The sequence below is a fragment of the Phyllobates terribilis genome, unplaced genomic scaffold, assembly GCF_046119375.1.
Source record: "Phyllobates terribilis strain yellow unplaced genomic scaffold, ASM4611937v1 Scaffold_13__5_contigs__length_258822181, whole genome shotgun sequence".
NCBI classification, from domain to species: domain Eukaryota; kingdom Metazoa; phylum Chordata; class Amphibia; order Anura; family Dendrobatidae; genus Phyllobates; species Phyllobates terribilis.
Genome location: NW_027362773.1, coordinates 125,956,141 through 125,979,329, shown reverse-complemented (window position 1 = coordinate 125,979,329; position 23,189 = coordinate 125,956,141). Strand labels below are relative to the sequence as shown.

Here is a 23,189-nt window from a genome sequence, read left to right as displayed (position 1 = left end):
TCGCTAAGTGTGACGGGGCCTTTACAGTATATCTAGTCAGTGGTTGGTAAAGATGGGGTTGGTTGAGACTTTTAATTGACTATATCTGGTTCTCCTGATGCATAATTGACTTGACTGCTACATGAGAAAACAATGTAAAAGAGCCACTTTTGTTTCCTTAGAGTAAAAACAATGGACTTCTCTGCACTTCAGAAACTGGTTCCTATACATGGAGTTCCAATGGGTATAGAAATTGCTGAAAACTGGGAAAGTGTCGAACAATTTCAAGCCCGATCTGATGATTTGCTTATTGCAACTTATCCAAAAGCTGGTAATACAATTGACTAAACCATAGCTGACATTATTTATTAAGGCATATTCACAAATAAACCACTGTTTTTTTTGCTTTTGAACTATTTTATTGCTGTTTATCTTTCTTGAATCTGAATTTCACAAATTATTGGGATGTACAATACAAAGTTATATTGTCATACCGTGTTAGCCAGAAAAATCGATGTAAATACTTTTATGCCCAGAAATGACAAAAGTATTCTCAGAGTGATACTTTTATTGGCTAACCAGAAAAATATATATTTGCAAGCTTTCAGAGCACCGACGCTCCTTCTTCAGGCAGGTTTACAAATGAATTGATAAGACAAAGGCACAACATTTAAGAGATATTACAGCAGGACGTTTGTTCATGAGGTGTAAGGGGTGATGCCTCCTAATGATAAGCCAAGGAAATCAAATTAGCATTTTTCATTACAAATGGAGAGGCTGTGGGAATGTTTAGTTATCTTTAGTCAGTCTGGTAGAGGGCCGAATTGTATCCATATAGTGAGTCATAAATCCAGGTGTTAAATTGAGTCCTATTATCAAGGAATTGAACACTCTTATCAGTTTGAATTCCCAAATTTTTCTCTCTGTATTAAGACTTTTAAATCTGTCATACAGCGTCCAGGTCGAGAGAAATGTTTTCCCATAAGCGTTGGAACTTTACACCGCATACACCTCATGAACAAATGTCCTGCTGTAATATCTCTTAAATGTTGTGCCTTTGTTTTATCAATTCATTTGTAATCCTGTCTGAAGAAGGAGCCTCAGTGCTCTGAAAACTTACTTGCAAATATATTTTTTTTTCTGGTTAGCCAATGAAGGTATCACTCTGAGAATACTTTTGTAATTTTTGGGCATAAAAGTATTTACAACAAGTTGGGGTAACAACTAATAAGCATGCAATAACTGATACTTTGGACGTATACTGCTTTTTTTTTATATATGTGTATGTATGTGTATATATATATATATATATATGTATATATATATATATATATAGTACATATATTTAGTAAATACACATAACATACATGCAAACTGTTCAGAAGTAAGTGTGATGCCATTTGGTTATATTTTCCTGTACCACTCTATTTTTTATATTGCTGCTCTACTTTCTAGTATTAAATATTCGTAAATTCCTGATTTAGGAATATATGACTATCATTATATGTCATGGAAATTATCTAGAATTTATTTACATAGATTATGATGTGAGTCTTTTTTTTCTAGGAACTACATGGGCATGTGAAATTGTTGACATGATTTATGCTGAAGGAGACCATGAAAAGTGTCGTCGAGATGTTATATATAATCGTGTACCGTATCTAGAATTTATAATTCCAGGAATGCCTTCAGGTAATGAAGAACATCCTAATCTATAACCCCTATAGAATTGACCTATTTTGGGTCTTTAGAATTAAGTTTTTTTTTTTTTTGCTTTTTTATTGTCTTATTCCAAGAGCCATAACTTTTTTTTCTATTGACATAGCCATATAAAACATTTTATTACAGTTTAACGAAAGAAAAATACAGGTAGTAACAATATTTAAAGAAAAAAAGAGGTACAAATTAGAGGGTATACGGAGAGGAAACACATTAGGCAGGCAATAATATCACAAATTACATAACACAACTATAAATGAATTATCTGAAGTTCAGTTGCAGAGATTACTAGAAACTTTAACACTTTTATTTTTTCCTCAAGGAATGTATCTAGATGTGTGGTGAGTACCTTAATCCCCCAGGGCTTCACAGAAGTTTATAACGTTGAGCTGTGAAAATAAAAAATCACAATTTTCCCACAAAAATGTTCTTTTAGTCTCATTTTTTTATTTTCACAAGGTTAACAGGAGAAATTGCAACATACAATTTGTTGTACAATTCCTCTTGAGAACACCGACTCCCCATATGTGGTTGAAAACTAGTTTTGAGGCACAGTGCAAAGCTCAGAAGGGAAGAAGCGCCATATTGGAGTTCAGATTTTGCGGGAATGCATTGAGGGTGCCATGTCACCATTGACAGAGCCCCTGAGGTGACAGAACAGCAGAAACCCCCCATAAGTGACATCATTTAACAAACTACACCTCTCAATGAATTCATCTAGGGGTGCAGTGAGCATGTTGACACGACATGTGCCATCCCCTAAAATTTAATACCATTGGCGGGTGAAAAAAGAATAATTACATTTTTACCACTAAAAAATTTTTAGCCCCAAATTTTTTATTTTTATAACAGCTAACAGGTGAAAATAAACCTCTCAGTTTGTTGTGCTATTTCTTCTGAGTGCGCCAATAACCTAAATGTAATCAGGAAATACTTTTGAGACACAGTGCAAAACAGAGCTATAATTTAGTACAGATTTTACTGTTATGGCTTGCGGGGCCATGACCCACTGGGAGAGCGCCTGAGATGCCAGGACAGCAGAACCCCCCATAAGTGACCTCATTTTACATACTACACCTCTCAATTAATTCAGCTAAGGGTGCAGTGATCATATTGACACCAAGGGTGTGTCACAGAATTTTAAATCATTGGGCAGGGAAGAAAAAATAATTAAATTTTTACCACAAAAATTTTGTTTTAGACCCAGATTTTGCATTTTCACGAGGGAAAATGGGTAAAAATGGCACCAAAGTTTGCCACACAATTTCTGCTGAAAGTGAAAATACCCTATACGTGACTCTACAGTATTCCTTAACCACAAGGCGAGACTTTGGAGGGACGGAGCGCTATTTAACTCCTGGAGCGCAGATTTTCCTAGATTAGTTTGCAGGCTCCATATACTGAACTCCTAAGTGCTAGAAGAGCAGAATACCCCCCTCAAGTGACCCCTTTTGGGAAATTATATCTCTTTGGGAATTTATCTACAAGTGTAGTGATGATTTTGACTCCATGGGTGTTTTCCAGAAACAAGCAGCAGAAACAAGATGCTGAGTGAAAATTGAAAATCTGATACTGTAGTGCCCAGTACATTGCAGTGCCCAGTACGTTATGCCCAGCTCATGCTTCTGGAGACATGCACCCATAAATTAGATGGGCTCTCATCACTACAGAAATGACAAACATGTGAACTTTACATGCACTATAATGAGACAGCAGGGCTACTCTAGACTCTGTCTGGCCTCTGTTCAGAGGTGTCCTTCTTTTCATAAGTGCACAAAACTATGGCCGATGGCCAGGGGCGTACATAGGAATCATGGGGCCCCATAGCAGAAGTTCTAATTGCCCCCCTCCCCCCCAAAAGTAAATAATTGTCGGGGTCACAGAAGAGCAGATCTCACAACTTTCCAGCCTTTACATAGTAATTTTCCTCCTGCTGAAGTCCTAGATTCCTTTTTCATTGCCCCCATAAAGAGTGATGCCAACAATGCCAAAAAAGTATCCCCAAACACAGTATGATTACCCCATGGTGAATTTCTCCACATTCACAGTATAATGACCCTATTGTACCCCACCTCAACTCCCAAGGCAAAGTATGGTGACCCCAACACAGTATGATCCCCCAACTGTGACCCCCACACAGCCCTCCATGCAGTATAATGGGCCTACATACAATATAATGGCCCCACACCTCTCCACACTCCACAGAGTATAATGCACTCGCCATGGTCCTCCATACAGTATAAGGCACTCGCCATGGTCCTCCACACAGTATAATGCACTCGCCATGATCCTTCATACAGTATAATGCACTCACCATGATCCTCCATACAGTATAATGCACTCACCATGGTCCTCCACTCAGTATAATGCGCTCACCATGGTCCTCCACTCAGTATAATGCACTTGCCATGGTCCTCCACACAGTATAAGACACTTGCCATGGTCCTCCACACAGTATAATGCACTCGCCATGGTCCTCCACACAGTATAATGCACTCGCCATGGTCCTCCACACAGTATAAGACACTCGCCATGGTCCTTCACACAGTATAAGACACTCGCCATGGTCCTCAACACACTATAAGACACTCGCCATGGTCCTCAACACACTATAATGCACTCGCCATGGTCCTCGACGCAGTATAATGCACTCGCCATGGTCCTCCACGCAGTATAATGCACTCGCCATGGTCCTCCACGCAGTATAATGAACTCCCCATGGTCCTCCACGCAGTATAATGCACTCCCCATGGTCCTGTATGCAGTATAATGCACTCGCCATGGTCCTCCACACAGTATAATGCACTCGCCATGTTCCTCCACACGGTATAAGACACTCGCCATGGTACTCCACACGATATAAGACACACGTCATGGTCCACCACATGGTATAAGACACTCGTCATGGTCCTCAACACAGTATAAGACACTCGCCATGGTCCTCCACACAGTATAATGCACTCGCCATGGTCCTCCACGCAGTATAATGCACTCGCCATGGTCCTCCACGCAGTATAATGCACTCGCCATGGTCATCTACGCAGTATAATGCTCTCTCCATGGTCCTGTACGCAGTATAATGCAGCCCCCCATAGGGTAAAATGCAGCTTCCCCCCACCATAGGGTAAAATGCAGCCCCCAGTCCTCCAGCTGCTTCAGTCTCTGCAGCGCGTCTCTGTCATCACCTCAGCAGCTGCCAGCTCCACTGTCTGACAGAGCGTGGAGCGTCATCACGCCGCTGCGTCAGACGCAGAGTAGGAATAATGGGAGAGAGAGTGTCACATGACGTTCCCTCTTCCATCATTGCTATCAACCAGGGCCGACTCCAGGTTTTTGTGGGCCCCGGGCGAAAGAGTCTCAGTGGGCCTTTAATACATACCAACATTCATGATGCACAGATTGGGCGGAGAAATATAGGTATAGTACACAGGGCCCAGGCTGTCCCCTCATCCTTCACATATGCAGACATGCACACACACACACACACAGTACGCAGACATGCACACACACACATTACACAGACACGCGCACACATACAGTACGCAGACATGCACACACACACAGTACGCAGACATGCGCACACACACAGTACGCAGACATGCGCACACACACAGTACGCAGACATGCGCACACAGTACACAGACACACACAGACACAGTACGCAGACATGCACACACACAGTATGCAGACTCGCACACACACAGTACGCAGACACGCGCACACACAGTATGCAGACATGCGCACACAATACGCAGACATGCACACACACAGTACGCAGACACGCACACACACACAGTACGTAGGCATACACACACAGTACACAGACATGCGCACACACACAGTACGCAGACATACGCACACACGCAGTACGCAGACATGCACACACACAGTACGCAGACATGCACACACACACAGTATGCAGACATGCACACACAGTACGCAGACATGCACACACAGTATGCAGACATGCGCACACACACAGTACGCAGACATGCACGCATATTGTACGCAGACATGCACGCACACGGTAAGCAGATGTGTCACCCTGGCCTGGATGCCACAAAATGTAATAAAGCTGTGTCTGAGAGCAAGGGGGAGGTTCTCTAGTCAGGGGAACATTAGCATGCAGGACCTCCTGTCTCAGGCCAGTAGGGGGAGCAGGCTGCCCCTATAAAAGCTGGTGCTGGGGGCAGGGTTAGGGAGGACTGGATGACCTGTCTCAGTACTGAGACGTGTCCCGGAGCAGAGCAGGGACAGAAAGTTGTATTGCACCTAAGAGGAAGTGTGGCAGGAGGAGAGCCACAAGCCAGAGACAAGAGGCGAAGCGAGCCTGTCTTGGCAGATAAAGGACTTAATTTACCAGACTTTGGTGTCTGAGGCTGGGAGGATTCCACATCCTGCAGCAGATAACCAGTCCGCAGGGGACTGTATATTCCTTGGCCTAAGAAGCCTGGAGGCTCTGCCACAACAGAAGGGACCAGCACAGCCGTACCAGGCCGGGAGCGGAAAGGAACCCACGTCGCAGGCCATACAGGCGAGAGTATACGGAAAGCTCGGAAACGTGGGCTGTTACCCTATAAGGAGTAGATAGCCAGAAGGAGCACTGAAAGCACGGTAGGCCTACACCCTCACCCTGACCAGGGCCAATTTCCCCATTGCTCTCAGACATCCAGGTCCCCTCCTAGCCGGGACTGTTTGTGGGTCAGTTCATCCGTTTTAGTAAAGACCCTGGACTGCAACCTGTTGTCTGTGTGCTCCTTGCTCCTCCAGCACTATCAGCACTGGGACTCTCACCACCATCACTCCCACCATCCACTACACTGCCCTGGGACTGCACTCTTCCCGTGGGGAGTCACACCACCTCAGCTGCATACACCATCAGCCCCAGCGGTCTGCCCTGCAGCGGCGGTTCCTAATGACCGCAAATCCACGGGTGGCGTAGTCGGACGTTACCAACAGCACATAGCAGACTACCACTGGCCTGACCACCCTGAGCCACGGAACCGGGTTGCCACTACTACCCCCATCGTTCCCCTATTGCCCGGATCCGAGTGCCCCACGGCCCAGGGGGCGAGTCACAGACATGTACGCACACGGTATGCAGACATGCACGCATACGGTAAGCAGACATGCACGCACATGGTAAGCAGACATGCACATGGTACACAGATATGCACATACACAAACAGATACACAGATAAGTACACATACAGACATATGTACATATTTGAACACATTCTTAAAAACACATAAAACAGACATAAATATATATATACACAGTCATACACACTGACATACACACAAGACACATTAGAAATATATTTAATATGGGGATTGGGGAATCTGGCGACAAGCCTCACTCACCTGCCCCTTGGCCTGTGTCCGGTCCAGCTGTGCAGGGCCGCCGGCTTGTCTGATGGCCATCACAAGCCCTGGACCATCAGAGGGGCCCACTCACCATTGGGGCCCACACCGCTTCCCCAGCATCTCCGCAGGGAGGACCTCCGGCGGTGTTTGATTGCCGGCACTTCATCAGGGCCCCCGTCCTGCTCCACCGGCGCTGCTTAATTGACGGCACTTCATCAGGGCCCCCCTCGGGGCCTCCCTTCATCAGGGCCCCCTTCGGGGCCTGCCTTCATCAGGACCCCCCTCGGGGCCTCCCTTCATCAGTGCCCCCCCAACTCACGGGCCCCATAGCAGTCGCGTGGCCTGCCGCCATTGGCGGTACGCCACTGCCGACGGCACTTTTATGCACATCTAAAAAGACGGACACCGCCGGATCACAGGCCAGACTTCATCCACAGTGGCTCCATATGCTGATTACAGGGAATCTTCTGCCGGGAGTCTGAATCACGTATTTCAGAGATTTACACATACACATCGGTGTAAGCGCTCAGCGCAGAGTGCAGGATAAATGTGAGCCAAGCTTTACTGCGATCTTTGGTATGCAGAATGAACAAATCAACAGCAGGTCAAGAATTGGTTTTATTTATTTTTTACGCCATTCTTCATACGGTATAAGTAATTAGATGACTTTATTCTTTGGGTCGGTGCGATTACAGCAATACCAGATTGATATGTTTTTTTCTATGTTTGACTGCCATCACACACTAAGGCTCAGGAGGGACTAAGGCTGGTTCCGGTACTGGAAAAAACAGTACCGGTGAGATCAGTGGTCTGTGTCTATGTGCCATCCGTGTGTACATATGTGACATCCATGTAACATCTGTGTATTTGTGTGCTGTCCATGTCACACGTATGGAATGAAATGCAGCATAGAAATTAAAGAGAGTTATGTATTAAAGATGTTCAAAAGATAGAGGTAGATAGCGAGGAGGAACTAGATAGATAGATGCTTATTTTTCCATACTTGTATTTATTGTTTTAAAAAAAAAAAAAATGACATGGGGTCCCCCTTAATTTTCTTAACCACCTGAGGAAAAAGCCAACAGCGGAGGGCTAGTGTTAATATTCTGGGAAGAGGCCAATAGCCATAAATGTACCCAGCCTATTATTAACTGCTCACAGCTGTTTGCTTAGTCTTTACTGGTTAGTAAAAAGGAGGTCCCCCCAAAAAATGACATGGGGTTCTCCCTATACATGCTAACTCACAAAGGCTAGCGGACAGCTGCGGGCTGATATTAATAGGCTGGGAAAGGGGCATGGATATTGGTCTCCTCCCAGACTAAGAACATCTGCCCTCAGCTACCCCAGAAATGGCGCATCCATAAGATGCGCCAAATCTGACGCTTAGCCTCGGCTTTTCCCACTTGCCCTGATATGGTGGCAAGTGGGGTAATAGTTTTGGGGTTGATATCAGCTGTTTTATATCCATTGATATCAAGCCCAGGGGTTAGTAATGGAGAGGCGTCTATCAGACTTCCCCATCATTAACCCCATAGTACCCCATAGTCTAAATTAATAAAGAGACCGTTCACCATTACTGACCCCATAGTCAAAAGTAATAAAGACACACACAGAGAAAAGTCCTTTAAAGGAAAGCTGTCATCAGGAGTTTGCTAAGTAAACTACAGGCATTGTCAGGTTGGCGCTGTTACACTGATTAAAATGATACCTGGGTTGAAGAAATCCGTCTTGTGGTTCTTGTTTAATCTGTGTTTGCAGTTCTGAGTTAATGAGATGCTCGTGCTCGGGGGTGGTGCTGTGGGCGGGTTTTATTTAGTGCTCTGTCCTCATCGTCATCATTCTGGGCTTAAATGACAGGTCATTAAACGTTCAGTGACTTGCCTCCTGTTTTAAATACTGCGCCTGCGCATTTAATATTGTGGTCTTAAAAAAAATAATAATTTGGCTCCAACAAAATGGCGCATGCTCAGTAGCATCTACTGGCAAGACGTATTTCTTCAACCCAGGTATCATTTTAAACAGTGTAACAGCACCAACCTGTCAATGCCTGTAGTATACTTAGCAAAATCCTGATGACGTTTCCTTTAATTGAAAAAACACTCCCCCCACAATAACCCTCTTTTACCCATTTAATAACCAAAAAATAAAAATAAAAAATAAAAGTAATTCTCACCTGTCTGACGATAATGTTGATGTCGTACGTCGATCCGGATGGTTTGGTTGAGTGGTCACATCAGTAATGCCACTGCTCACCATGCCAGCTGGAACACACTGAGCTGAGCGTTAGGACGCGACTGCAGTGATGAGCGGTGATGTTATTAAGGTTACCGCCGGTCACAGGTAGCTCAGCTCAGTGTTTTCCGGCTCGTGTGGTGAGCGGTCTCTTTATTCATTTTGACTATGGGGTACTATGGGGTTAGTGATGGGGAAGTCTGATAGATGCTTCTCCATTACTAACCCCTGGGCTTGATGTCAGCGTTCATAAAATAGCTGACATCAACCCCAAAACTATTACCCCACTTGCCACAGTATCAGGGCAAGTGGGAAGAGCCGAGGCTAAGCTCCAGATTTGGTGCTTCTAATGGATGCACCATTTCTGGGGCAGCTGAGGGCTGATGTTCTTAGTCTGGGAGGGGGCCAATATCCATGGCCCCTTCCCAGCCTATTAATATCAGCCCACAGCTGTCTGTTTAGCCTTTGCGGGTTAGCAAATATAGGAGGAACCTATTTATTTAATATGCGCGATACACAACGGGTGCTGGCTACAAGTCTCAGCAGCGTCGCCTGGTCTTGCTGATCGCAGGGAGACCAGGCGACAAAGATGAGAGTTGGATTCAGCACCCGGCGTCTGGGAACAGCGATAACTGTAAAAAAATTTCCCAGACTCCAGTACTTGTCACACTAATGAGACACAGATGTCATCTGTGTGTCATCAGTGTGCACGTGTGCTGCATGCATTTCCTACGTGCTGCCGGAAAGAAAGGGCATGTCTGCAGTGTGAGGCAGTGATGGGAATCATATGCGAGGGAAGGTATGTTTCTCCTAGAATGTGCATAGAAGCATATTAAACCCGCTGGAGTGCATTGCAGTCACAGAGATAGCTGTGATTGCAGTGCAGAATAAAAGTAAGTTTGGACTTGGTCAAACTAGTTGACCAAGGCAGATTTGGTAAAACCCGGCATGGGCTTTTATTCTTGGAATGGACTACAGGAATGGCAGTGGGACGGTCCACTCCCTCCAGCCCGGGTCTTACAGGTGGCTCATGGCCACAGATTCCTGTTTAAAACCTGCAGCAAAGGTTTGGGTGTATCAGTCTTTGGTTTTGCAAACTGCAGAGCAGGAGGCTCTGTGCTATAGAGGCCTGTGTGAAAGGAACACAGAGCCCAGGACGGCCAAGCTTCTGACACACCTTGGACTGAAACAGCGGTGCAGTTGCCCCCGGCAACGGTTGTTGTATGGACTATTGTGGACAACCTGGCTGCGATCCGGAGGATAAAGCAGCCTTCACTGTGTGAGTTTTTGCTGAATAATGCCATTTAAGCTGGACTTTTCTTGGGCCACTGCCTCATTACTGCACAGTGTGAACACTGCCGCACTACAGTATGGTGGAGAATGCGGGCAGTGTGAACTGAGGCATACCCCGACGCCAGCTGCATGTCTGTTATTAGGCCTGCCACCTTGCAGCCCAGGCCCACAGACAAAGTGGAGGAGCTACTAAAGCAGTTGGTACTCACCCAGCAGCAGCAGCTGCAGTTTCAGCGGCAACAGCAGGAGCAGCACCAGAGTCTCCAGCGGCTACAGCAGGAGCAGCACTAGAGTCTCCAGTGGCAACAGCAGGAGCAGCAACACCAGCACCACAATCTCCAGCGGCAACAGCAGAAGCGGGATCAGCAGCACAATCAGCAGCAGCAGCTACTGTACCAGCAGCAGCAAAAGACTAATGAACTGATTCTGCAACAGATTGCTGCCCTTCGAGAAACGGCCCCAACGCCGGTCCCGATCCATCGTGAGGCCCGGGACAAAGTAAGAGCAGCGTTGAGGAATATGGGTCCTGAGGACGACATGGAAGCCTTCCTCACAGTCTTTGAATGCTCAGCGGAGCGGGAGTGCCTGCCATCGGATCAGTGGGCTGAAGTGGTGGCTCCGTTTCTGATGGGCGATGCTCAGAAGGCCTACTTTGACCTCAGTCGGGAGGATGCCCAGGACTATGAGAAGCTGAAAGGTGAGATCCTTGCCCGACTGGGGGTTAATACTTATGTGCGAGCCCAACGCGTGTACCAGTGGTCCTTTGCGGAGTCCCGACCCGCTAGGTCTCAAGCATATGACTTGTTACAGTTGGACAAAAAGTGGCTCCAGCCTGAGACCTTGAGCCCTGCCCAAATGGTAGAGAGGGTGGTGATGGACCGGCTGATGCGAACTCTGCCAGCAGCCATACAGCATTGGGTGGGGCAGGGGGACCCAGGTAATCTCGACCAGGTGGTTAGCCTGATTGAGTGGTATACAGCCACCCAGGACTTTGTACGGGACTCTGCCCCAATGCGAATGGCATGCCGGCCCCTGCAAGCCCCGGAGTCTGGGAAAGGGTCACGTCCCTCTGATGGGGACAGTAAGAACCAAGCCCACACTGAGGGGGCAGGAGACCAGTTTCCCCTAAATTGGTCTCGAGAACTGGCGGTGCCACTGCTATTAGGTGCTGGCATCGCCAAGGGCCAGGATATATGGCTGCCAACTGCCCCCTAATTGTTGAACCCATGGACTGCGGGTTTAACCGCAGGTTGTCTATGTATGCTCGGACTGTCTGCGCTGCGGACCCTGTCGGACCAACAGGGAAACTCCATCTGTGCCAAGTGCTCGAGCAGAGGCTCTCTTGGAGTCAGGGAGCCTAGTTACCGTATTTTTCGGACCATAAGACGCACTTTTTTTCCCCCAAATTTGGGAGGAAAATGGGGGGTGCGTCTTATGGTCCGAACGCAACTTACCAGTGGTGGTGGAGCGGGATCACAGGGCGGCGGTGGAAGAAGAGGTGAGGTGGGCCGGTATCTGGCTGGGGGCCGGGCCTGGCCGGGTACCGGGGCCGGTGTAGTATTGCTGTGAGCGCAGTTTGCAGAGCAGAGTGAGTGGCTTCCGGTGGCCGCGGCCATGTTCCTGAAGCTGTGCTCTACAGGAAAATGGCCGCCGACTCGGAAGAGCGCATGCGCCGGCTCCGGCGGCCATTTTCCTGTAGAGCACAGCTTCAGGAACATGGCCGCGGCCATCGGAAGCCACTCACTCTGCTCTGCAAACTCCGCTCACAGCAATACACTGGCCCCGGTACCCGGCCAGGCCTGGCCCCCAGCCAGATACCGGCCCGCCTCACCTCTTGTTCCGCCGTCGCCCTGCGATCCCGCTCCACCAGCACCCCAGGCCAGGCGCCAGAACCAGCACGCCAGGCCCCCGCACAAGCACCCCAGGCCCCCAGCACCAGCACCCCAGGCCAGGCACCAGCACCCCAGACCAGGCACTAGCACCCCAGGCCCCCGCACCAGCACCCCAGGCCAGGCACCAGCACCCCAGGCCAGGCACCAGCACCCCAGCACCCCAGGCCAGGCACCAGCACCCCAGGCCCCCAGCACCAGCACCCCAGCACCAGTACCCCAGGCCCCCAGCACCCCAGGCCAGGCACCAGCACCCCAGGTCAGGCCCCCACACCAGCACCCCAGGCCCCCAGCACCAGCACCCCAGGCCCCCAGCACCCCCGGCCCCCAGCACCCCAGGTACCAGGGCACCAGGCCCCCAGCCACCAGGTACCAGCATGCCTCCACTTCCGCCGGCTTCCTGAAGGACCCTGCCTCCTGTGACCCCAGCTCCACCGCCCCCCCAGGTAAGATACCTATTCAGACTATAAGACGGACCCCTATCTTATAAAAAATATTTTTTTCCTATTTTCCACCCTAAAATTTGGGGTGTGTCTTATGGTCCGGTGTGTCTTATAGTCCGAAAAATATGGTACACTCATCCATGGGTCATTGATCTCTAGGTTGGAACCCACTGGGGGGAAAGTGGGAGTCATAAGCATTTATGGTGAACTTCGCGAGTATCCGACGGCGGAGGTTACCTTTTCCACTCCGTGCGGAGAGGTTAAACGTGGTCAGAGTGGTAAAGACTCTTCCTTACGGGACTGTGCTGGGAAGAGATTTGCCACTGTTTTGGTCCTTGTGGGAGAGTAAGATTAACCCTCCCAGAATAAAAGTGTGTCCGGGTGCGGAACCCAAAGATCCCGAGTCAGGTATACCTGCCATAGGGGTCACCAACCTAGGGACAGAGTGTGAACCAGATAGGTTTCCCCTAGAGGTATTGGCAGGAGAGGTTGAGGAGACCCTATTGATCCCAGAGCTGGAAGTGTCCCCGGGAGCATTTGGGACAGCTCAGCTGCAGGATCCTACCCTGACCCGGGCACAGGAAAGGGTAATAGAGGTAAATGGGGTGGGTCAGCAACCGGGTGCAGAGACTGTCTTTCCACGCATGGTGGTCAACCAAGATTTACTCTTTAGGGTTGACAAGATCCGGGACGAGGTCGTGGAACAACTAGTAGTGCCACAGTCACACCGTCGAGATGGCCCACACACAGCTGCTGGGGGGCATCTAGAGGTTAAAAAGACACAAGAGCGTATCTTGCAGCGGTTCTTTTGGCCTGGAAAGACCGGGAGTTGTATGATTACGGAGGCGACTCCGGTCGTATCATCTGTGGCAATTAAGTGGGCCTTGGAGTCCCTACGCTATTATTTTCTTGGGCGACAGTTTTGCTTAGTTACAGACCATTCGCCCCTCGTCTAGATGAGAAACGCAAAGGAGAGGAATGCTCGGGTCACCAGATGGTTCCTGTCCCTACAAAATTTTAGTTTTTCGGTGGAACATCGGGCTGGGAAGTCGCAGGGAAATGCAGATGCCCTGCCACGGGCACCCTGTATGGTGACAAGTGTTCAACCCCACAAGTTTGAACAGAGGAGGGGGATATGTGAGTCAGTGGCGGGAATCATATGCGAGGAACGGTATATTTCTCCTAGAATGTGCATAGAAGCATATTAAACCTACTGGAGTGCATTGCAGTCACAGAGATAGCTGTGATTGCAGTGCAGAATAAAAGTAAGTTTGGACTTGGTCAAACTAGTTGTCCAAGGCAGATTTGGTAAAACCCGGCATGGGCTTTTATTCTTGGAGTGGACTACAGGAATGGAAGTGGGGCGGTCCACTCCCTCCAGCCCGGGTCTTACAGGTGGCTAATAGCCACAGATTCCTGTTTAAAACCTGCAGCAAAGGTTTGGGTGTATCAGTCTTTGGTTTTGCAAACTGCAGAGCAGGAGGCTCTGTGCTATAGAGGACTGTGTGAAAGGAAAACAGAGTTCAGGACTGCCAAGTTTCTGACACACCTTGGAGTGAAACAGCGGTGCAGTCGCCCCCGGCAATGGTCGTTGTATGTCCACATATGGACATAAAAAACGGACGGGTGAAGGGGGCCTAAAAAAAGATGTTTTTTTTTTTGCACAAACTAGTTTTTGCATCGTCATAATTTGAGAGCTATAAGTTTTCCATATTTCTGCCAATAGAGTCATGTGAGAGCTTGCTTTTTGAGGGACAAGCTGCCGCTTTTATTGGTACCATTTCTGGCACATTACATTTTTTAATCACTTTCTATTCTGATTTTTGGGAGGCAGAATAGACTAAAAACACAGCAATTCAGGAATAGTTTTTTGGTGGGCGGTTTTCATGCCGTTCCGGGTGTGGTAAAATTTATAAGGCAGCTTTATTCTTTGTGTCAGTACGATTACAGCAATACCCCATTTATTTAGTTTTTTTATGTTTTGGCGCTTTTACACAATAAAAACTATTTTAAAGAAAAAATACTTATTTTTGCATTGATTTATTCTGAGAGCTATAACTTTTTTATTTTTCCGCTGATGGCACTGCACATGATCTAACTAGCTTGCTAGCACTGGTGACCCGGATGTCGTTATGATGACATCGGGTCATCATGGCAACGATCAGCCCCTCGCGATGACATCGCGGGGGCGCCAATCGGAGGGTAGAGGGAGCCTCTTCCCTCTCCCTGCCTTTCAAATGCTGCGATCGATATCAATCGCAACATTTAAGGGGTTAAAATGCCGGGATCGTTGCGGGCACCGTTCCTGGCAGTGAGTTCTGTGTGTCAGCTGTCATGTCAGCTAAACACCCGGTGGCGATCGCGCACACACAGCTACTGTGCGCACAATATTACCATGACGTATCCATATGTCCAAGGTTGGAAGTACTTCCCAACCTGGACATATGGATACGTCTAAGGTCGTGAAGGGGTTAAAAGCACACAGATAAGGCTTACATAAAGTGACAATGGGGTGTACTTATAGATGTGTTGGACAGCCTGCCTTATCTAAAAGTATAGGAGTGACCAATAAGCTGTTAGCCAATATTGTGCACTTCATGTAACTATGTGACTAGCACCTTATAGAAGCCTTTTCTGTGTGCAGCGTCTATGGTCCTCAATGTCGCTGTTGATCATTCTTTGGTGTCCTTAAAGGGAATCTGTCAGTAGGATCGACCCTCTTTAGAGATTTATCTATATGGGCATGCAGGTAATAGAAAGTTGAATAAAATTATATATTAATATATGCAATCCACTGTTTTATTCCAGAAAAATCCACGTTTTTCTTAATATGTAACATGGACATAGATCTCCATGACAATTTGCCTCCAGAGCTTATCTTAAATGAAAGAAGGTGTTACTAGTGTGAGACATGTAGAACAGAAGAGCAGACTGTCAGTCATTACATGTCTCACACTGGTAACACCTCCTTTCATTTAAAATAGAGTCAGGAGGCAGATTCTCAGGGAGATCTGACCCACAGATCTTAACTGTTCATTTACCTATTAAGAAAAATGTGGATTTCTCTGAAATAAGACATTGGTTCGCAGATATCAAGGTATCATTTTGTTCAGCTTCCTATGACCTACATGCTCATAAAGACGGTTCAGGAGGGTTGATCTTACTGACAGATTCCCTTTAATGCTAATAAATACAGGCAAATACGTACAGTACAGACCAAAAGTTTGGACACACCTTCTCATTTAAAGATTTTTCTGCGTTTTTATGACTATGAAAATTGTACATTCACACTGAAGGCATCAAAACTATGAATTAACACATGTGGAATTATATACTTAACAAAAAAGTGTGAAACAACTTAAAATATGTCTTATATTCTACGTTCTTCAAAGTTGCCACCTTTTGCTTTGATGACTGCTTTGCACACTCTTGGCATTCTCTTGATGAGCTTCAAGAGGTAGTCACCGGAAATGGTTTTCACTTCACAGGTGTGCCCTGTCAGGTTTAATAAGTGGGATTTCTTGCCTTATAAATGGGGTTGGGACCATCAGTTGTGTTGTGCAGAATTCAGGTGGATACACAGCTGATAGTCCTACTGAATAGACTGTTAGAATTCGTATTATGGCAAGAAAAAAGCAGCTAAGTAAAGAAAAACGAGTCGCGCTCATTACTTTAAGAAATGAAGGTCAGTCGGTCCGAAAAATTGGGCAAACTTTGAAAGTGTCCCCAAGTGCAGTTGCAAAAACCATCAAGCGCTACAAAGAAACTGGCTCACATGAGGACCGCCCCAGGAAATGAAGACCAAGAGTCACCTTTGCTTCTGAGGATAAGTTTATCCAAGTCACCAGCCTCAGAAATCGCAGGTTAACAGCAGCTCAGATTAGAGACCAGGTCAATGCCACACAGAGTTCTACCAGCAGACACATCTCTACAACAACTGTTAAGAGGAGACTTTGTGCAACAGGCCTTCATGGTAAAATAGCTGCTAGGAAACCACTGCTAAGGACAGGCAACAAGCAGAAGACACTTGTTTGGGCTAAAGAACACAAGGAATGGACATTAGACCAGTGGAAATCTATGCTTTGGTCTGATGAGTCCAAATTTGAGATCTTTGGCTCCAACCACCGTGTCTTTGTGCGACGCAGAAAAGGTGAACGGATGGACTCTACATGACTGGTTCCCACCGTGAAGCATAGAGGAGGAGGTGTGATGGTGTGGGGGTGCTTTGCTGGTGACACTGGTTGGGATTTATTCAAAATTGAAAGCATACTGGACCAGCATGGCTAGCACAGCATCTTGCAGCGGCATGCTATTCCATCCGGTTTGCGTTTAGTTGGACCATCATTTATTTTTCAACAGGACAATGACCCCAAACACACCTCCAGGCTGTGTAAAGGCTATTTGACCAAGAAGGAGAGTGATGGGGTGCTACGCCAGATCACCTGGCCTCCATATTCACCAGACCTGAACCCAATCAAGATGGTTTGGGGTGAGCTGGACCGCAGAGTGAAGGCAAAAGGGCCAACAAGTGCTAAGCATCTCTGGGAACTCCTTCAAGATTGTTGGAAGACCATTTCCGGTGACTACCTCTTGAAGCTCATCAAGAGAATGCCAAGAGTGTGCAAAGCAGTCATCAAAGCAAAAGGTGGCTACTTTGAAGAACCTAGAATATAAGACATATTTTCAGTTGTTTCACACTTTTTTATTAAGTATATAATTCCACATGTGTTAATTCATAGTTTTGATGCCTACAGTGTGAATGTACAATTTTCAAAGTCATGAAAATACAGAAAAATCTTTAAATGAGAAGGTGTGTCCAAACTTTTGGTCTGTACTGTATACACATTGTAATACCATGAGGGAGGCACCTAATTGGCTCCAAACCTATCTACTGCAGGACGACCCCAAAAATACAGTCAATGTCATTAAAAATTATCTTTAACATAAAGAATAAGGAGTCTTGGAAGTAATCATATGGCTGCCACAGAGCTCTGATCTCAATATCATCTAGTCTGTCTGGGATTACATGAAGAGACCGAAGGATTTGTGCAAATTAAATTCACAGAAGATCTGTGGTTAGTTCTCCAAGATGTTTGGAACAACCCTACTTTGCATTTTGTTGTTTGACAAAATTAAACTATTAACACTTCTATTTTTTAAAGCATTCTTACTCTTACACTGGCCACTCACACGCCTTCTTAGAGCCACCCTACTCACCGTGTGTTTCGCTCTGCTTCATCTAGTACTTGACCATTGTGTAGCGATGTCCAAAGAACACCGCAAGGCAGGATTCAAGTATGGCACAGTAGACGAGAAGGCTGAAACAAAACTCCGGCTTTATTATGTACAAAGGGGTTATATGCCGGGAAATGAGAATAACAGTATTTACAATGACAATATTAATAACATGAACATAGGAAGAAATAACTGAAGTAAGTCACAAAACTATGCTCCAGCTATGGCAATGAAAGCCCAATACAAACAGTACACATCAAGTTTCACAAACTACTCTAAGCTAATTCTCTATCTGGCTTCCCGCTATTCGGGCCACTTTGCTACAGCATCCTAACTAAAGAAAACCACACTAAACCCTAGCACAGTTCAATATCTTTCTCCTGTATATTGGATCTCTGTCCTCTGCAGGCAGGCAAATCTTGTTTCACTTTCACTATTGAGGAATGGATGACACTCTATGTTGTCTGTTGCATCAGATCACAAGTCTTCAGGGAAACTGTTCTTCAACAAGGGATGAATTTCTCTACTCTTTGACAGTCCTGGCAACAAATCTTTCTAAAGTCCATACTCTTATCTCTCACAGATTAACAGTTTATTTTTATAACCTATCCTTATCAGGGAACCCGCAGGAGTCTCTCTGTTAAGTCAGACACACACGAGGTCTCCCTGCTTCCTGGTTCTTCATCTTTCCCAGCACACACCACGCAACCTGAGGGGGGAGGTGACTAGTCCAAAAGCAGAAAACCCAGAGGGGAACATGGTTTCTTAAAGCCACAGTGCATTCAATGTCCGGTAAGGGCTGATCCCCTACAATTGCCCTGTGTTGCCTTGTGCTGGTTGTGAGTCATAGGAGACATGGCCAAACTCTGCAGGAATTTGTATCCATTCTGTCCTGCAGAGATTTTCTTCCCCAGCCTAACACCAGCTAGCAGGTGATTTATCAGGCGACTACATCCCACATTCCTCGCCCGTACGGTGTTTCTTAGCCGGGTGGTACTTGGTTTATGTGTACGTTCGTATTCTGTCTCTCGTTATCGACTCGGCCCTTTTTATCCGCTTTACTAGACATCTGCATTCCAGACTCTGGCTTTGAATAGTGAACCTGTGCTGCCTGCCTTGACCTCAGACCATCTGACTACGCTTAAGTCTCGCCATCCTTTACCCTATACTCAAACACCAAGAGAAAACAGAAAACCGGCACCTTTGTACGGGGCAGAAAATTGCAAAGAGACATGCGACACCTCTCCCTTTGGTACCGGGTGCTTATCCAGAAAAAGTACTCAATGACATCATGTAAACAAATAAGAAAAAAGAGGATAGCACTCACCGGTCCATAAAACGTACTCCTTTATTGTATCACTTTAAAAGCAACATGTGGGCTAGGTCCGACCTGTAGAAGCGCTGACACGTGCGAAACAGCTGTCGTCCAGGAATAGTGTTCCGCTATCTAGCCCGTATGTTGCTTTTAAAGTGATACAATAAAGGAGTACGTTTTATGGACCGGTGAGTGCTATCCTCTTTTTTCTTATTTCTTTACCTCATACACGTGTCTCTGACCCTCCTGTCAGCTACTGAAGTCCCTGGGACTTCCCTGGAGTGGTACCTGGTGTCTATCTGCAGCCCAGCCTATTCTCACCATCAGAGGAACTAGTGAAGACTCGGTAGACACTTAGTCATGCCCCTCCAGGGTAAGCCCGGCCTGTGGCGCAGTGGGTCCACACCTACCAGCATTATGTTTACTTTGAAGCATTTTTTCTGTACCTACCTAAAACTTTTGCACAGTACTGTATATGTACATCATGTTGTATTAACAACACACACGAGTCATGGTTCCCAAAGAAAAAATATAACTGACAGATGTATTTATTTATTTAAAAAAAAATGTACAGAGAATTCCACTGGTACAAAGAAAAGTGACCAAGAAGGCTCAGTTCTCATGAGTGTCATGGCTTCCATTCTTAACATACCCATGACACATATGATATATTTGTTGGGGTTGGGCATCAGTAATGTTAATGGAAAGAATGGCGACACAGAGCAATTCTATGCTTGCCATCAAAAATACTTAAACCTCTGACGCATTCCTACAACCGCTTATGTGAACAGTCTAACTTTACTGCTGTATTTTTTAAAACAGAAAAATATACCTGACTGTCCTCCAATTTTCTTTCTTTTGTGCTAGATTTAAAATAATATATCCCAATGTCTGTATCATTAAGATACATCAGAATGCACAAATCAGTATTACCGTATATCTTTTTTACTCTAATAGGTGTAGAACAACTTAATGGCACACCATCCCCACGACTAGTGAAAACACATGTTCCCATTCAACTGATGCCAGATTCTTTTTGGAAAAAAAATTCGAAGGTAGATAAAATTTTCAAGATTAGTCATAGTGTTATAAATCTGATAATGATTAATTGATGTTGCATCTAATAATTTAGGACTACACTGCGTGGATGTAAGATTAAAGAGGTTGTCACCTACATTTTCATTGATGACCTATCCGTCAATGTGTGATCGGCCCGGGGTCCAACACCCGGCACCCCCGTCGATAAGCTGTTAATGGTGGCGGCGACCACCAGCAGGAAGTACTCACTTGCGGAGCTGGCATTCTTCTGATAGTGTCCGCTGCAGGGTATTACACATCCGCCTCCTATTGATTTGAATAGGATAGATCATCATTAAAAAAATAGTGGACAACCTCTTTAATTCCAGAAAGATGCTTCCAAGGAAGCTATAGGTGGTTTAATTTAGTTACAGAGTATGGCGGCTCATGCTGTTTGATAAATTTGGTATGTCTTTACATTGTCTAGTATAACTTTACGCCACCTATTAACTGACTTACAATGTGGATGAAATTTGCGGCAAAATTTTGGTGCATTTTTGGGGGCGCATGGTATCGCATGTTAGATAGTATATGACCTTTAAACCACACCTGCTTTCCGCAAAACCACACCCCCTTGTTTAAGGCACAAAAAAAATATTTAATAAACAAGGTGCAAGAGCTAGACAGTTTTCTTTTTCCCAAATTTAGCTTGACAAATTTTACTCATTGTGTGCACATGCACAACCATCTGACATATCAACTATGAAAAACATGCACTACCTTGGCTATCTCATATATACATTTGACTTGCAACTATTTAGCATATAATTAGTTCTGCAGATTCTTGTCATGTCACTGCATTGTTTTTCTTCCTGTATACTACAAAATACAACCTTTTCTCACATTCCCTAATAGCTCAGTGTGTTATAGGTTGATTCCCAAGCGAAAGGTCACTGGTTCGAATTGAGAAACAGCCATGACGAAGATTTCCCAAGAAAAGAGAAACAGCATCATCCAGCTTATCAATAGCGATCTCTCGGCCAAGAAAATTGTCAAACTGCATTATGTGAGTGTCATGACAGTTGAAAGATGAAGTTCATCCATCCATTCAAAAACCAAGAGGTGAACGTCTAGGCAAAATATCGGAGTCAACAAGTCGGCTCATCACAAAATCTATCAGTTCTGGCGCGACAAAGACGACAATGGAGGTGACTCATATGCTTCATAATAGTGAGATCACAGATGTCCATGCAAGCACCGTGCGATGCATGTTACACAAGTCTGGAATGGTGGTTCAAAAAAAGGTGAAGAAGCCTCGACTTCAGTATTGTCATAAGACGTGTCGGCTCGAGTTTGCAAAAGAGTATGAAAAGTTGACAGTAGAAGATTGGAAATGGGTGATTTGGAGCAATGACATGAAAGTTCGGTGGAGGAAACCTGATGATATGGGGATGTTTCACAGTCAAAGACAATGGATACTTGACCAGGATTGATGGTGGTCTCAATGCTGAGCTATATGTGAGTATCCAACAAGACGAGTTACTTCGTACACTTGAGTACACATAGTGTTCCAGCAGGACAACGATCCAAAGCATGTCGAGATTGACAAAGAAATGGGTCGATGACAATGAAGTAGAGGCGCTGGATTGGCCCCCACAGCCCCAGACCTCAACCCAATCTAAGACTTGTGGGTAGATGTGACATGCAGAAGGAGTGATGTTGCTTCAAAAGCATCCAGCAACTGTTACAAATAACACAAGCAAAGGAGACAGGAAGTGTTGTGCTTCAGAAGCATACAGCAATTATAGGGGTTAACACAGTCACATGAGACAGGAAGTGTTTTAGCAGAGTCCCAGGTGGATCGTGGGGAACTTGTTTTTGTAGTCTGGCTGAAGCTGAAGAGAAAGATGGTGTGTTATCTGGATCTGACAGAATGCAACTGAACAGGATTCAGATCAGGAGAGAAACTAAATACAGGTCAGATAAACTTTCTGAACAGTGCAGAGTATTATCGGGCAGGAAGATAAGGACAGGAAGGAATTGTGTCACAGGGATCATCTCCTTCATCAAACCGTCCCCCCTCCAACTCCATACAGGATAAAGAATGCTGTGTACTATTGTGTCCTTGTGAAGGAAAAGTCTGTGGTTGTGTATGCATAGAAGTGTGCTGCTATGAGATCTAATCTATGCTGAATTATGCTACTGAAGAGACTGTAATACTGTGCCTTGTGAAGAAACTACTTTATTGTTACTGGAGCCGGTTGCTCAAGAAACTCAGACTGCACTGTAATGAAGATTGTTGCTGTAATATCCCTGAATTGCACTGCCCGTGTTTCAGATTAAATTCCACTGTTAAAGTGTTGAAAAAGACTCTTGTCAGATGTGTCTGGTCAGCAATTGAATCTATCATGTGTCTGAGAGAAGCTGCAGCCTATGGTCGCCCTGAGTAACGGTTCCCAAAGATTTCCAAAGAATTCATGAAACCTGTCTCGCCCCTATCTAAACTTAGGCGGCGTGCGCATAACATTGGTGGCTCGTACGTGGAATCCTGTGAGGCAATTAGCATGTAGAGGGAGAAGAGGAAAAGTGTCTGGAAAAACACAGCAGCACAGCACCTCAATTCAACCTGCTACACCAATTAAAGGGGACCAGCCCTAAAGAAAACTCACTAGCAGCAATGGATGCGGAAATACAAATGGA

General features: G+C 45.9%; 1 protein-coding gene across 4 annotated transcripts in view; it reads left to right on the top strand.

Moving 5' to 3' along the window:
* LOC141174026 (sulfotransferase 1 family member D1-like) overlaps positions 1-23,189 on the top strand; it is a 68,853-nt gene that overhangs the window by 22,726 nt on the left and 22,938 nt on the right. For all 4 annotated transcript variants that reach the window (XM_073658608.1, XM_073658609.1, XM_073658611.1 and 1 more), the window contains 3 exons: positions 162-310; positions 1,546-1,671; positions 20,430-20,527. In XM_073658608.1, the coding sequence (XP_073514709.1) occupies positions 162-310; positions 1,546-1,671; positions 20,430-20,527 (373 nt within the window). The remainder of the gene's footprint in view (positions 1-161; positions 311-1,545; positions 1,672-20,429; positions 20,528-23,189) is intronic.